The sequence below is a fragment of the Micropterus salmoides genome, unplaced genomic scaffold (assembly GCF_014851395.1).
Source record: "Micropterus salmoides isolate LMB-PRFRI ecotype aquatic unplaced genomic scaffold, ASM1485139v1 Ms_hic_scaffold_3615, whole genome shotgun sequence".
In the NCBI taxonomy this organism is placed as follows: Eukaryota; Metazoa; Chordata; class Actinopteri; order Centrarchiformes; family Centrarchidae; genus Micropterus; species Micropterus salmoides.
In genome coordinates, this window is record NW_024042946.1 from 30,496 (window position 1) to 47,306 (window position 16,811).

A 16,811-nucleotide genomic window follows, 5' to 3' on the forward strand; every position below is an offset into this window, starting at 1 on the left:
AGGAAAATTGACAGTTCTGTGTAACCTTTTCCTGTTACCTGTTCTGGTACTGAGAGATGTGCATTAACTACATTAGACACAACAGAAGCAGTCGTTCTTAAATTGTTATACAGAGCAGTAACAATGGTGCTAAAGAGATTATTTGTACTTGCTGAAGTTGTTTTGTTATATAGATGATTACGTTACGATAGCAAATCCAAGTCCCTGCTGGAGTCAGTTAGAGCATTTCCATAGAGAGCCACTTTGCATCAGCAGCACCATGCTCCAGTGCTCTGGGAGAGTTTATAGTCCTGAGAGTTGAACACTGGATGACTGACAGCTGTCCTTCATGACAACAGAAGCCACAGAAATCCTCCTCATCAAAAACATGACTTTGATCTGCGTCCTCATCTGGACTCTCCTCTGCTGCTGCTTCACAGGTAAAGTCCAGAGAATCAAACTCCTCTCCTCTATGAACATCCGTCCCTCTGAAATGAAGCCCACAAAACCATGACGCTGCTTTATGTTTTTGTCTCTGTATCCTCAGAGTCCAGAGGCCAGGTCACAGTGACTCAGCCTGGAGCAGTGAGCTCTGCTGTGGGAGGCTCCGTCTCCATCAAATGTAGGACCAGTCAGGATGTTTATGGCTCTAACTATTTAGCCTGGTACCAACAGAGAGATGGAGAAACTCCTAAACTCCTCATTTACGCTGCTAGCACTCGAGAATCAGGGATTCCAGATCGTTTTACAGGCAGTGGATCAAACTCTGACTTCACTCTGACCATCAGTGGAGTCCAGACTGAAGATGCAGCAGTTTACTACTGTCAGAGTTTTCATGTTATCAACAGTCAGTATGTGTTCACACAGTGAAAAAGCATCGTACAAAAACCTCCCTCAGTCAGACTGAACAGAAACTGAACTGACTTCTGCAGCTGGAAGCTACTGCAGAGACTGATACACTTCACTGAGGACACACACACACACACACACACACACACACACACACACACACACACACACACCCACACACACACACACACATACTGTACAGACACAATTTCATCTACCAGATTTACCATTTCACCTTAATTGTTTAACCACCAATAAACATTTAGCAAAACAAGTTCAATGACAAAAAATGATGATGTGGAAATCAAATTACTTTCTCCATCACAGCTTCTCACCATCCATTCATATCCTATTGTAATCCCATGTTCATATCTCTGTTCGTATTTCCAATAAATTAAAAAGATCCAATCTGGGACATTTAATTAATAAAAGATTTTGTTATGACCTTCGACCTCAGCTTTATACTGAATAACAGAAATCACAACAAAAATGTGAAGACACAGATCAGCATCAGAAAAATGTCATGATCAAAACATGGCTTTAATTGTATAAACCTACGTTAACAAAAGATCAATATGAATTGGACCCAGGACAACAAAACATAGGTGACCTACTTACAGTCATTTACAACCGCTAACATTATTTTGTTCAATCTATAGTTACATTTTCAATACTCTAAACACAAATAGGCCAATATTGGCATATTCACACCATACCATTAACCAGAGATGGGGACTCAAGTTAGAGACTCGGACTCGCGGGTGCACTAATGCATTTACCACCACTTTGTTGCTCTGTTGGTTGGCCTTCATCACAATCTTTTTGAAAATGTGGGTGCGTACAGGTCACTCCAGTCTGTAGCAGTGAACAAAAAGAAAACATGTTTAATATTTCCAAGCGCTTCTTTTTTTTTAGTAAATATTATTTCACACAACAAATCAAATCAAACTTTGTGTTCACTATAGCTATACACTCTCATTCAATTTGCACCTCAGACATGAGGTCACAGTTTAATGTTTTAACCAGTGTACTCAAATTCCAACTTATGGGCCTGTTGTCAGTCAGCCAACTCTGGGCGGACTTGCATCCCCAAATCCATCCGTGTCCAAATCACTTTGCTTCGCCATGTGTATATGTCCCCCTTGGTACTGCTAAGATCAGAGAAGGAGAAAAAGAAACAAAACAACAGCGCAGCACTCCTTGTCCAGATGTTTAAATAATTCTCTCTCTCTTTTTTTTTCACTATCCCTGTTCCATAAATAATTAAAAATTGTTGCATCCTGTCCATCAGAACTGTGTACTGTGCAGTGTAATGAGTCTATGTGCATGTATCCAAAGGTCTCTTAGTGTGTGTGTGTGTCCATCCTCACTCACAGCGGCGTGTGTGTGTGTGTGTGTGTGTGTGTGACATGGGGGTCACCAGAGATGGGGACTCGAGTTAGAGACTTAAGTCGCACACACAGTGACTTCAGACTCGATTGAAGACTCGTCCTCAAAAGACTTCAGACTCGACTCGGACTCGAGGTGCGGGACTCGTGAACAATGTTTATTTATTAGGAAACGTCTGATGAGCTTGCCGTTATTGCCCTCCCTCCGTTAGTTATATTATATAACTATATATATATATATATATATATATTATATATTTAGTTATAACGTTACACTGGTCTGAGAGTGTGCAGGATGTGTTGACTTACAGTAGTTTACGCTGCCATTGGTTGCATTGCACATTATGGTTGTGCTCTGTAAGTTAAAAACAGGTTACAGCTTTATTGTTGACCTTGTAACTTAACAGTTTTATTTAGTTAACTTTACACTGGGTTTGAGAGTCAACAGGGTTTGTTGACTTACAGTAGTTTATAAGCTTATAATAAGTCATTAATTGTAGATGCATTGTACATTAGGCTACATGTTTGTGCTCTGTACGTTAAAAACAGATTACAGGCTTATTGTTGATTATGCAACGTCACAGTTTTATTTTGTTAACGTTACACTGGGTTTAAGAGTCTGGGGAGTGTTTTGACTTACTTGCTCTGTAAATGAAAAACAGGTTACAGTTACAGAATTCCTTATGGCCATGCAGTTTTATTAGCAACCTGGATTGAACGCAGCAGGTGATACAACATTCATCATAACCACGAGAGACTTGAGACTTGACTTGGACTCTTGCTCAGAGACTTGAAACTTGACTTGGACTCTAGATCAAAGACTTGTGAGCATCTCTGCCATTAACACACTTCATGTTGTTTCTACAGAATATGCAGTAAATTAAACCATTTCTTAAATGATATGTTTTTCTTTAGGTACAAGCTTACCCAATAACAAAACTATGGGTGTTTTTTGTGTTATTTACAAATGCTAGCACACAACATGTCAGAAATGAAGATATCATTTCCAAAACCTTAAATAATGTATAAAGCCTCTACTTCTGCTACAATAGCAGCTCAAAATCTATATTGAAACAGCTGATAAGCATTTCTGAATAAACATTTTTTTTTTTGTAATTTAGGTAAAATAGATCATCTAATTAATTCCAATCTCAACCAGATACATAGACAGGTGCTGAAGTTCTTTCAGTATTATACACAATGCAGTAAAAAGGAGAATTTCTGCTGAGATGAGTTTATCCAATGTGGATACATAACAACACTGAAGAGGAGAGAAAGAAAAAAGAACAGGACAGGCATTTTTTCCCCCTATCCATTCTGTGCTTTTTTTTGTTTCTGTGTAATTGTGTATTTACACTGTTACAGCTCCTCCCCCTTCCTGCTCCCTTCTGCAGGAGAAGCCTGAGCTGGGCAATCACCTGTGCAGCTCTACCTTCAGAGCTTATTTAGCCTGGACTGATTAGTCTTTTATTCTGTTTCCTCCTAGGCCGGCGTCTTATCAGGTTTGTCCTGTGTTTTTTTTTTTTTTTGGTTTATCCTGACAACACACACACACCTCTCACTCATCCATTCACTGCCGACACAACTGATAGACATACTTTGCCACACCACATATTTTTGATGATTATTTGACTTTTCTGTTACTTTTACAATAAATCATCTCTTTAGGATGCAAACCTGTTGTCTCTCACCTCCTTTTTGTCACGGGCTAAACGCTGGTTTGTGACAACATTTACAATTACTCATTTGGCAGACCCTTTTATCTAAAGCGTTTTACATTTGAGAAACGACATACAAGCATCAATTAAGAATAGATACAGTAAGAGATCTACAACTGACAATAAATACTAGTAAGAGCTATTAGCCATTGGAGTAAATACCTAGGGAAAGAAGAGTCAACAAATAGTGCAATCAATCCAAGAGAATTGTAAGGAGATAGAAGAAGATGAAGAGCACAGGGAGTGCATGTTAGAGGTGTTATAAGAGGAAGTGTTCTCTGAAGAGATGAGTTTTCAAGAGCTTCTTGAAGTTAGAGATGGACTCCCTTAAACCGGCGACCCTCCAATTTCCAGCCAAGTCCTTATGGACTGAGCTGCTGCCGCCCTTTTTGTATTTTATGTTGCTAAAAATGCTTTTGCTTTTGTAATTCTGTCTAAAAACAAGCTGTCTGTAATTCTTAAATCTTTTTCCTACTCTACATTCTATAAAGCAAAGATGACACTTGACGCCAAAAATGTAGGGTGGTTTACAGGAAAAGGAAACTCAATTACAAAAAACAATGGATTTCACACAGTCTACTGTATGCATTTAGAGCTAAAACATGAAAGTAATGCAGTTTTTGTAATGCCATCAACTGTTTGTATTTAGAAGGTTATTGTGCTATGACTGATTGATCTATTCCTCTTGGAAAGAAAATGTGCTAGTGTTTTGTTAGAATGATTTTATTTTGAGTCAGGTTTGCTTTGTTTTGATAGTCTGTGTATGTAGAGAATGTTTTTTTGCCATTTGAAAGAACAAAATGTGATTTTGAGCAGAAAATACAAGATTTGGCTAATTCTGTGAGGTAGGTGTGTTACTGTGTTAAGAGTTAATAGAGTATCTTAAGTTCAGGTTAATGCTTGTTAGTATTGAAAAAAACTGTAAATGATGGCACCACATGACAAGTCAGAGGATCACCAACGTTATTACAATTCATCCAGAGGGGGACATGAATGTGTGTACAACATTTCAAGACAACCCATCAAATAGTTGTTGAGACATTTCACTAAAATGATAAATGTGAACCTCATGTGGAGCTGCACTGTAATTGTCATACAGCATCTAGGAACCACAAAAGTCTTTACTAAATTAGTGATACTACAGCCTATATAACAGAATCAGACAACTTTGACCTGAAAGACCTGAACTTTGGACCAAAGTAGTGGACTGACCAGCCGATTAACAGACCAACATTGCCGTCCATGGAGCCATGGGAAGCCTAAAAATGTAAAGTACCCTAGAGCACAGTTCTTATCATACTTCTGTCTGTCCTGCCTCAGTGTCACTGATGCCCTTTGTGCTCTGGATAAATCACTCGCAACACACAGACACATCAGGAAAAAGCCTGCATAAGTTACTTGAGAACTTGTGTGGTACCATAACAATTCCACAAGAGAGCAACATTGGGTTACAACTACACATGGGAATATGACAATAAAATAACCATTGTTGTAGTTCTAAATCTGTGATAAGTCTGTTTTGATAGATAGTTTATGTCATACAATGTAAAAAAAATAAGTAATGACATTATAAAATCCTACTTATCTGACAGTGAGACAAGAATGCAATATATTTCAGCAGTTATTCTTGTAACAATACATGTGAACACAATGCAATTGATGCTTATTATTATGTTTTTTTATATTGTTTTAAGACACAGAGAGCTTCTCCAGAGTGTTCTGCGATGACTCGACCCACTGCAAAGAGAGAGATAATAAACTTTAAATGAGGTAAACTAAACTCCATCCTGTTGATTGCAGCAGAAGAGGCTGCAAGTTTCTGTTGGTCTTCGTCAGATTGGATGAAACTGGTTTCACTTCCCTCTCTGAAATCAGTTACCAAGGAAACAGACGGGCATCACTGCTGAACCATGACAACAGACGGTTTTCAATATTAAAGATAAAAAGTTAAAACAGGCACACTTTTATTCAGGTGTATATATTTTTTTAATTAAATATTTCCCATATGGAGAAGATTGTGAGGCTTTATTTGTTTCAACTAGAATAAATAGTTCTTGTCTCAATCAAAAATGACAATCATAAATGATAATGTGTTCATGTAAGCTGGAATCATCACTGTACAGTCGGGCTTCATTTCTGAAACATTCAAATGAACAAGGATAACTACTAAACTACTCTTTCAAACTGATAAAACAACAACATCAACAACTAAAACATGTCCAATGGCTTTAAAATCCTTACTCTGGGAAGAAGATTGAATCCTGTGCACATTAAACACTGAATCAAAAGAAATTGCAAAGTTCTTGAGCCCGAATATAACAATTTTAATTGGAGTGGATTGCAGTCTGGTTAACGACACTGAAGACTAAAAGGACTGCTGTGAATACATCATATTTCAAATATCAGACATAATATGTGAGTATTGATCTTCAGTGAGTATTGATCCAATACTGGCTTTCCCATTACTTTACTATTCAGCTCTCACGCATTCATAATCAATACTTTGTTGAACGTATTGATCCATTAATTAATAAACAGCATCATCAGAGAAATTCAAGTCCCTGCTGGAGTCAGTACGAACATTTCCATAGAGAGCCACTTTGCATCAGCAGCACCATGCTCCAGTGCTCTGGGAGAGTTTATAGTCCTGAGAGTTGAACACTGGATGACTGACAGCTGTCCTTCATGACAACAGAAGCTACAGAAATCCTCCTCATCAAAAACATGACTTTGATCTGTGTCCTCATCTGGACTCTCCTCTGCTGCTGCTTCACAGGTAAAGTCCAGAGAATCAAACTCCTCTCCTCTATGAACATCCGTCCCTCTGAAATGAAGCCCACAAAACCATGACGCTGCTTTATGTTTTTGTCTCTGTATCCTCAGAGTCCAGAGGCCAGGTCACAGTGACTCAGCCTGGAGCAGTGAGCTCTGCTCTGGGAGGCTCCGTCTCCATCAAATGTAGGACCAGTCAGAATGTTTATGTTTATAGCAACAACCACCGTTTAGCCTGGTACCAACAGAGAGCTGGAGAAACTCCTAAACTGCTCATTTACAATGCTAACACTCGAGTATCAGGGATTCCCGATCGTTTTACAGGCAGTGGATCAAACTCTGACTTCACTCTGACCATCAGTGGAGTCCAGACTGAAGATGCAGCAGTTTACTACTGTCAGAGTCAACATTACATCAACAGTCAGTGGTTGTTCACACAGTGAAAAAGCGTCGTACAAAAACCTCCCTCAGTCAGACTGAAAAGAAACTGAAGTGACTGCTGCAGCTGGAAGCTACTGCAGAGACTGAAACACTTCACTGAGGATGCACACACACACACACACACATACAGCAAATGCACAATTTTATAAAGTGGATTACAAATATCACAGTATCAGTATCAGAACAAGTTCTGTGTCAAATAATTATCTTGCTGGACATCAAATTACACAAGTGTTACGTAGCTACGTTACTGACTTTTAAAAATTTTATCTATTCTATTTTTTTTTACCTAACCAATAGTTTTGTTTCCTAAACTTTGATCACATGTTAGCAAAGCTTTGTGGCAGTCCAGTGAGACTCATAGAAATGCTAAGGGGAGTGACAAAGTGTAGATCATTCACTGTATTTATCTTGTGGTGAAATTTGATTGGAAAGCATAAACATTTAATCTGAATTTTAAATACAAATACAGTTCACTGAGGACACACACACACACACACACACACACACACACTGTTTCATCAAATTGATGGAACATTGCAGCTTTAACCATCAATTAACCTAAAAAACAAGTTCAATGACAAAAACTTATTTAGTGCAAATCAAATGAATCTTTCCATCACAGCATTTCACCATCTATTCATATCCTAATAAAAATCCCATGTTCGTATCTATTTTCCAAATAATCATTAAGATCCAATCTGGGACAGTCAATTACAAAAATGTTTGGTCATGACCTTTGACCTCAGCTTCATACTGGATTACAGAAATTAAAACAAAAATATGAAGGCAAAGATCAGCATAAGCTTCACGATGAAAATATTATTTTAAGCTAAATTTATGTAAAGAAAAGCTCATTATCAAATGGAATCAAGACAAAAAGACACAAGTGACCTACTTCATATTATTAGATGTTTATAACTCTAACTGCAAACTGTATTTTTTTTTTCAAATTTCCATTCCTCTGAGCATTTTTAGGACTTCATGTCCATGTTGGCTTCAAAGTTTAAATATTCCATAATAGCTGTTTTCTGGCTCTGCCGTCATGTCCAAAATTCCTAGTAGTTTCTTTAGCGAGCTACCTGATATACCAGCTTCAGCCTCCCCTCATGACTCATCATTTCTTTATTTGAGAAAATCTCAATATTATAAACAACCACAAACACAAGTCACTATTCATTGTCAACAGACCATATTAAACTCATTTTCCACATTGGAATGAAAAAACAAAATCACTGAAACAGTTTACTACCAGACTTTTTAGTATCCACTTCATATAAATATGTAAATATTGAGGACAATGCTCTCAGCACTGAGGGGGAAACACCAGAGAGCCACTTTGCATCAGCAGCACCATGCTCCAGTGCTCTGGGAGAGTTTATAGTCCTGAGAGTTGAACACTGGATGACTGACAGCTGTCCTTCATGACAACAGAAGCCATGACGCTGCTTTATGTTTTTGTCTCTGTATCCTCAGAGTCCAGGTCACAGTGACTCAGCCTGGAGCAGTGAGCTCTGCTCTGGGAGGCTCCGTCTCCATCAGATGTAGGACCAGTCAGAATGTTTATAGTGGGAACTATTTACACTGGTACCAACAGAGAGATGGAGAAACTCCTAAACTCCTCATTTACTATGCTAGCACTCGAGAATCGGGGATTCCAGATCGTTTTACAGGCAGTGGATCAAACTCTGACTTCACTCTGACCATCAGTGGAGTCCAGACTGAAGATGCAGCAGTTTACTACTGTCAAAGTGTTCACTATATTACAGTTTTTCTCAAATGCTAAAACACATTTCACAAACGTTTCGTCCATGTTCTCCAATGTCTAAACACAACACCCTTTTCTAAAGCTACATAAACACAACCACACCTTCTCCCTTCAAAACTCAAACTTTCACACCAAAAGAGCAGCTCGAAGCTTTCAAAAATGTAAACACTATACACATCATTACACACTACAGCAAAACAATTGAAAACACAATGCTCAATTTGTGAGAAGGTTCTTTGTTTCATAACTGCCAATGCATATTTTTAGAAACTTTACAATAATGGATTTCTTAGATCTCTGCAGAGGATTGGGCATTTAGATTTGTGAGTTTCATATGAAGAGTATAAATCTATAGTAAATTCTGTACACTACTGTAACACAACTCAATGCAAAAACAGAATCTATTGCACACAACAGTACTCTTGAAAACATGATCAGGGTGTGAAGTTTTTTTTATTTACACCACAATCACTGTGCGGCATCATGTCGCTGAGCTGCATCGGGCCACATCACCTCATCCACATCGCAGGCTATATTGTCTCTTGCCAGGCACCGCGGGAAAAACGCCCTGGAATGGCGGATCCATCCTTGGAAGTTCTCCACTGGGATGTCAACACACGCCAGCTCCATTGCCCTTAGGAGGTTCTCTCTAGTGTATGGTTGTCTGTCATAAACCTTCCATCTCCACGATGAGAAGAACTCCTCTATAGGGTTCAGGAAAGGGGAGTAGGGTGGCAGACAGACATTTAAAAAGTGGTTACTGTTGGTGGTGAACCACTCTCTGATTTGGTTTGTTCTGTGGAAGCGTACATTGTCCCAAATGATCACATAAATGGGATGTTCGGGCTCAGGATGGTGTTGTTGGCGGTCCAGAAGGATATCTTTTAGCTCCTCTAGGAAGGTTAGGAGACGTTAGGTGTTGTAAGACCCAAGGACAGCCTGCCGGTGGACAAGCCCCTCCAAACCCATGGCCGCACAAAGAGTAATATTACCCCCCCCGTTGGCCAGGAACCTCAGTGATGGCTCTTTGGCCAATGATGTTACGGCCTCTTTGCCTTCGTTTCTGCAGGTTGAAGCCAGCCTCATCCAGGAAGAGGTACTCATGAGGTCTGGCCATCGCGTCCAACTGTAATATTCTCTGTGAAAATGTGAAAGTGCACAGGTGTTCAGAACAACAGTCAATCAGGTAGCATAGTATTGTCCAGAAGTAATGTAGGCCACTGAGCAACACAGTATGTTCACCAACTGTACTGTGAACATGGATGTATACTTACTTGCACATACTCGTAACATAGGTCTTTGTGTCGTGCAGAGTTTCGCTCAAAGGGAACCCTATGGACTTGTTTCATCCGCATCTTTTGGCGCCGGAGAACTCGGTCTATTGTGGCCAAGCTGACATCATCAATGCCCTCAAAGTTCACATTATCGGCAATGACTTTGTCTCTGATCTCCCGGAGTCTGATGAGGTTGTTCTCACGAACCATATCCACAATGAGGGTTTCTTGTGACGCTGGAAATATGGCAACCCTCCCACCTCTATGTGGCATTCTTTCAACTCTAAAGAAAGAAACGTGTTGTCAATTGACATGTTTTACAATACAGTAACAACTGATTTGAAACTAATAGACTACTTTCACAGGCTTGTAAAATTGTATTGTGACAAAGAAAGCAATAGAGTACAATACCTGTTGTGTTGTCTGAATGCCCTGATAATGGTGGCCACGGTGAACCTACTCAGGTTTGGACGGACTCTTAGTCCTGCTTCAGCCATCGTCATGCCATGGACAATGACATGGTCAATGACTGTTGCTCGCATCTCGTCCGTAATGATGGTGCGAGGTTGTCTTGCTCTCCCTCCTGGACCTTCTCCTCTCCCTTGTTGGCCTCCTCCTCTTCTTCCTTGGCCTGCTCCTCTTCCTCCCTGGCCTGCTCCTCTTCCTCCCTGGCCTGCTCTTCTCCCTCCTCTGACTCAATTACCTCTTCCCCTGACTCTGCCTTCATCCATTGTGTTTGTTTGGAATCTTCAGCAAACTGTGCCCTCTGAACTTGCTTTCATACATGTGGTCACAGCATTAGCAACAGGTGTTTTCAATTTTGAGTCGTTGTGTGTAATGAATGATGCCAGGTGTGTTCATTTTGTTCAAATATTGCTGACTGTGGCAAGCATTTTGCATCACATGAGCTTTCATTTGAGAATATGAGCAGAGTTCTTTTGCAACTTGTGTTTTAGCAAGGAAAAATGTGTTAAGATTTATGTGAACGGAGGATTGTGTTTTGTGAATTGTGTCTTCATGTGAAATGTGTTTATGATATTGGAAAATGATGGCTAGATTTAGTAAATGTGTTTAGACAACTGGTCATTTGGTTTAGAGGATTGGCTTTTGTGTTTTAGCATTTGAGAAAAACTGTAACAGTCAGTATGCGTTCACACAGTGAAAAAGCGTCGTACAAAAACCTCCCTCAGTCAGACTGAACAGAAACTGAACTGACTGCTGCAGCTGGAAGCTACTGCAGAGACTGATACACTTCACTGAGGACACACACACACACACACACACACACACACACACACACACACACACTGTACAGACACAATTTCATCTACCAGATTTACCATTTCACCTTAATTGTTTAACCACCAATAAACATTTAGCAAAACAAGTTCAATGACAAAAAATGATGTGGAAATCAAATTACTTTCTCCATCACAGCTTCTCACCATCCATTCATATCCTATTATAATCCCATGTTCATATCTCTGTTCGTATTTCCAATAAATTAAAAACATCCAATCTGCGACATTTAATTAAAAAAAGTTTTGTTATGACCTTCGACCTCAGCTTTATACTGAATAACAGAAATCACAACAAAAAATCAGCATCAGGAAAATGTCATGATCAAAACATGGCTTTAATTGTATAAACCTACGTTAACAAAAGATCAATATGAATTGGACCCAGGACAACAAACCATAGGTGACCTACTTACAGTCATTTACAACCGCTAACATCATTTTGTTCAATCTATAGTTACATTTTCAATACTCTAAACACAAATAGGCCAATATTGGCATATTCACACCATACCATTAACCAGAGATGGGGACTCAAGTTAGAGACTCGGACTCGCGGGTGCACTAATGCATTTACCACCACTCTGTTGCTCTGTTGGTTGGCCTTCAGCACAATCTTTTTGAAAATGTTGGTGCGTACAGGTCACTCCAGCCTGTAGCAGTGAACAAAAAGAAAACATGTTTAATATTTCCAAGCGCTTCTTTTTTTTTTAGTAAATATTATTTCACACATCAAATCAAACTTTGTGTTCACTATAGCTATAGACTCTCATTCAATTTGCACCTCAGACATGAGGTCACAGTTTAATGTTTTAACCAGTGTATTCAGATTCCAGCTTATGGGCCTGTTGACAGTCAGCCAACTCTGGGCGGACTTGCATCCCCAAATCCATCCGTGTCCAAATCACTTTGCTTCGCCATGTGTATATGTCCCCCTTGGTACTGCTAAGATCAGAGAAGGAGAAAAAGAAACAAAACAACAGCGCAGCGCTCCTTGTCCAGATGTTGAAATAATTCTCTCTCTCTTTTTTCACTGTCCCTGTTCCATAAATAATTAAAAATTGTTGCATCCTGTCCATCAGAACTGTGTACTGTGCAGTGTAATGAGTCTATGTGCATGTATCCAAAGGTCTCTTAGTGTGTGTGTATTTGTGACATGGGGGTCACCAGAGATGGGGACTCGAGTTAGAGACTTGGACTCGGGTCTGACTTAAGTCGCACACACAGTGACTTCAGACTCGACTTCAGACTCGTCCTCAAAGACTTCAGACTCGACTCGGACTCGAGGTGCGGGACTCGTGAACAATGTTTATTTATTAGGAAACGTCTGATGAGCTTGCCGTTATTGCCCTCCCTCCGTTACCTATAACCTAACACATAACATCTGCTGCACGCGGACGCACACGAGAGAGGACAACAAACCCAGGCAGCGGCTGTGCCATTCATCATAAACTTTGGCTTTAAAACTTCATACAACAACACCCAAACAAAGAAGCGCTGAACGCGAACATGGTGGGTAAACATCTTTAGCTCAGTGTTGACCATCTAACGTTAGCTTGCTTCTTGCTTCAGCTACGACCTACGAGAGGTTTACTCCGACTGTCGTTTGTTATGAAAAGATGAATGAGCGTTTGTTTACTTGCAAAACTTGTGGTGGTCAATTAACGTAATTATTACTTCCCACTAGCTGCCATCACCTTAATTAATTATTGCCGTTGGCTAGAAAGAGGTTACAGGTTTATTGTTGATCATGTAACCTTACAGTTTTATTTAGTTATAACGTTACACTGGTTTGAGAGTGTGCAGGATGTGTTGACTTACAGTAGTTTACGCTGCCATTGGTTGCATTGCACATTATGGTTGTGCTCTGTAAGTTAAAAACAGGTTATAGCTTTATTGTTGACCTTGTAACTTAACAGTTTTATTTAGTTAACTTTACACTGGGTTTGAGAGTCAACAGGGTTTGTTGACTTACAGTAGTTTATAAGCTTATAATAAGTCATTAATTGTAGATGCATTGTACATTAGGCTACATGTTTGTGCTCTGTAAGTTAAAAACAGATTACAGGCTTATTGTTGATTATGCAACGTCACAGTTTTATTTTGTTAACGTTACACGTCACAATTGAGGGCTGCTCGGAGTTGAAGCAGTCAATGCAAACCCATGATTGGTCAGTCAAACCCACCAATAGAATCTCTTATTTTGACCATTTTTGGAGTAGTATGTAGCTGCAGAACCGAAGGCTGAATTTTCAGGATCGCAATCTTAGGACCGAAATTGCATTTCTAGGACTACTTTGATACTGCCAGCTAGCTGGCTAGCAAGCTAGCTAGCTATGTTACTCTTGACAGCTCCCCGAAGCCACTTACCCTTACCACAACCATCACAGAATGTGTGCCTAAACTTAAGTTATTGATTATGTGCATGTCGACCAGTTAACCCTAAAGCTGTGCTAGCAGCCAGGGTTAACCTCCTTCGTGTTGCTGCACATTACAAACTTTATTTGTCATTGCAGTGCGATAAATATGCTCTTTTTGTTGCTTGCATTAAAAAGACACAAAAATACCTCAAGTGACTTGAAAATCATGTGTAGTACAATGACAATTCCACGAGAGAGCAGCACTGGATTACAACTGAACACTACACATGGGAATATGACAAAAAAATACCCTTTGTTGTAGTTCTGAGTCTGTGATAATTGTGTTTTGATAGATAGCTTGTGTCATATAACGTATGAAATTTAAGTAGTCTACTCAAATAATGAAATTTCACCAGAACGTATCTCAGCAGTTATTGAACACAATGGAATCGATGTTATAATTTTGTTATTGTTTTAAGACACAGAGAGCTTCTCCTCAGTGTTCTGGGACGACTCGACTCAGGAGAGGAGGCTGCTAGTGTGTCGATCTTCCTCAGATTGGATGAAACTGGTTTCACTTCCCTCTCTGAACTCAGTAACCATGGCAACCGATAGGCATCACTGCTGAACCATGACAACAGATGGTTTTCAGGACTAAAGATAAAAAGTAGTAACAGGCACAGTTTTCCTCTTATGTATTTTCTTTATTCTTTAAATATTTCACATATAGTGAAGACTGTAAATATTTCCTGTCTCAAGCAAAAACCTCCTACATGAAGATGGTATGTTTGTCCATTTCATGTACCTAAGAATCAACAATGAAATATTGAAATGACAATGTTAACTACTGAACTACTTTTTCTGTCACGATTGTGGTGTGGAGGCAGGTTGGAGGACCCAAACGCAGGATACAGAGCGGAGCAGGTATAGTTCAACGAAAGGTTTTAATATAACCAAAAGCGAGCACACTTACAGGTGAGTGGCTGAATAACAGAAATCCAAAAGTACAGGGAGACGAGACAAGCAAGGCTGGTTACAGGCAGGCAGAGAGTAAACACACAACAGACTGGGGGGTAACATCAACAATGACCAGACAAAGACAAGACAGAAACACCAGGTATATATACACAGGGACTAACGAGCAGGGCGGGAGCAACATAGGTGAAAGACATGAGGCTAACGAGGCACAGGTAGGGACAGAGAGAGAGAGAGAGAGAGAGAGAGAGAGAGAGAGAGAGAGAGAGAGCGCAGGGGAAAACAGAGACAGACATGCAGAGGGATCACTGGGGTAACAGACATGACAAGGGTTACCGAACACTAGACGAAAGACAAGACAGACCCCCAAAACCCAACAGACCAAAATAACACTAACTAAACACAAAAGTGCAACACCAAGGATGGCCAACCGGCAGAGCGTGACATTTTCAAACAAACTGATAAAACAAAAAACAAAAAACAACATGTCCCTGTGAACACATCACATTTTAAATATCAGACACAAAATGTGAGTATTGATCCATTGCTAGACAGAATCATCAGAGTAATCCAAGTCCCTGCTGGAGTCAGTCAGAGCATTTCCATAGAGAGCCACTTTGCATCAGCAGCACCATGCTCCAGTGCTCTGGGAGAGTTTATAGTCCTGAGAGTTGAACACTGGATGACTGACAGCTGTCCTTCATGACAACAGAAGCCACAGAAATCCTCCTCATCAAAAACATGACTTTGATCTGCGTCCTCATCTGGACTCTCCTCTGCTGCTGCTTCACAGGTAAAGTCCAGAGAATCAAACTCCTCTCCTCTATGAACATCCGTCCCTCTGAAATGAAGCCCACAAAACCATGACGCTGCTTTATGTTTTTGTCTCTGTATCCTCAGAGTCCAGAGGCCAGGTCACAGTGACTCAGCCTGGAGCAGTGAGCTCTGCTCTGGGAGGCTCCGTCTCCATCAGATGTAGGACCAGTCAGGATGTTTATGTTTGGAGCAACTACCACTATTTACACTGGTACCAACAGAGAGATGGAGAAAGTCCTAAACTCCTCATTTATCGTGCTAGCACTCGAGCATCAGGGATTCCAGATCGTTTTACAGGCAGTGGATCAAACTCTGACTTCACTCTGACCATCAGTGGAGTCCAGACTGAAGATGCAGCAGTTTACTACTGTCAGAGTTTTCACTCTATCAACAGTCAAGCTGTGTTCACACAGTGAAAAAGCGTCGTACAAAAACCTCCCTCAGTCAGACAGAACAGAAACTGAAGTGACTGCTGCAGCTGGAAGCTACTGCAGAGACTGATACACTTCACTGAGGACACACACACACACACACACACACATACAGTACGCACACATTTTCTTCAAATAGATTGAACATTTCAACATGTTTGAACTAACCACCTATGAACATGTATCACTACAATGATTAAAAATATCTTAGTGAAAATCAAATAAATTTCTCCATCACAGCTTCTCACCATTCATCCATATCTCATTATAATCCTATTGTCTTGTGGTTTGACATTAATAAAAAGAGCCAAACTGGGACAGTTAACGAGAAAGGTATTGGTTATGACCTTTGACCTCAGCTCTCACTGGATCACAGGTTTTTCAACTATTTCAAGTGAAAATAAAATATGGACACACATCAGCACCAGAAACCTTCATAACCAAAGATGGCAGAGCAGGACAGAGAGGGCAGATGTGAAGAAAACATGTAGCACAGACTTACTGCTTCTGTTAAAATGGACTCCTTTCACACCACTACCTGCTTTAGGATAACAATAAAACACTGTCTGGTTGTACTGACAAAACTATCAGATGTGTTCTGTACATGGTCCTTAATGCCTTTTTTTATATCCCTGATCTTATAAAATACTAGTTATCTGACCTGTGGTAAACCGGTCTCTAATGGAATGTGATTAAAAACAAGACAGTAGTTATTCCTGTAATTGGACACCACTGATGAGAT

General features: G+C 40.0%; 1 gene segment (V, D, J or C); it reads left to right on the forward strand.

The window, feature by feature from the left end:
- Positions 1–367: 367 nt before the first annotated feature.
- Positions 368–862, forward strand: LOC119884658. The segment is given in 2 exon segments: positions 368–419; positions 527–862. Coding segments are annotated over 2 exon segments (375 nt in total).
- The last annotated feature ends 15,949 nt before the right edge of the window (positions 863–16,811 follow it).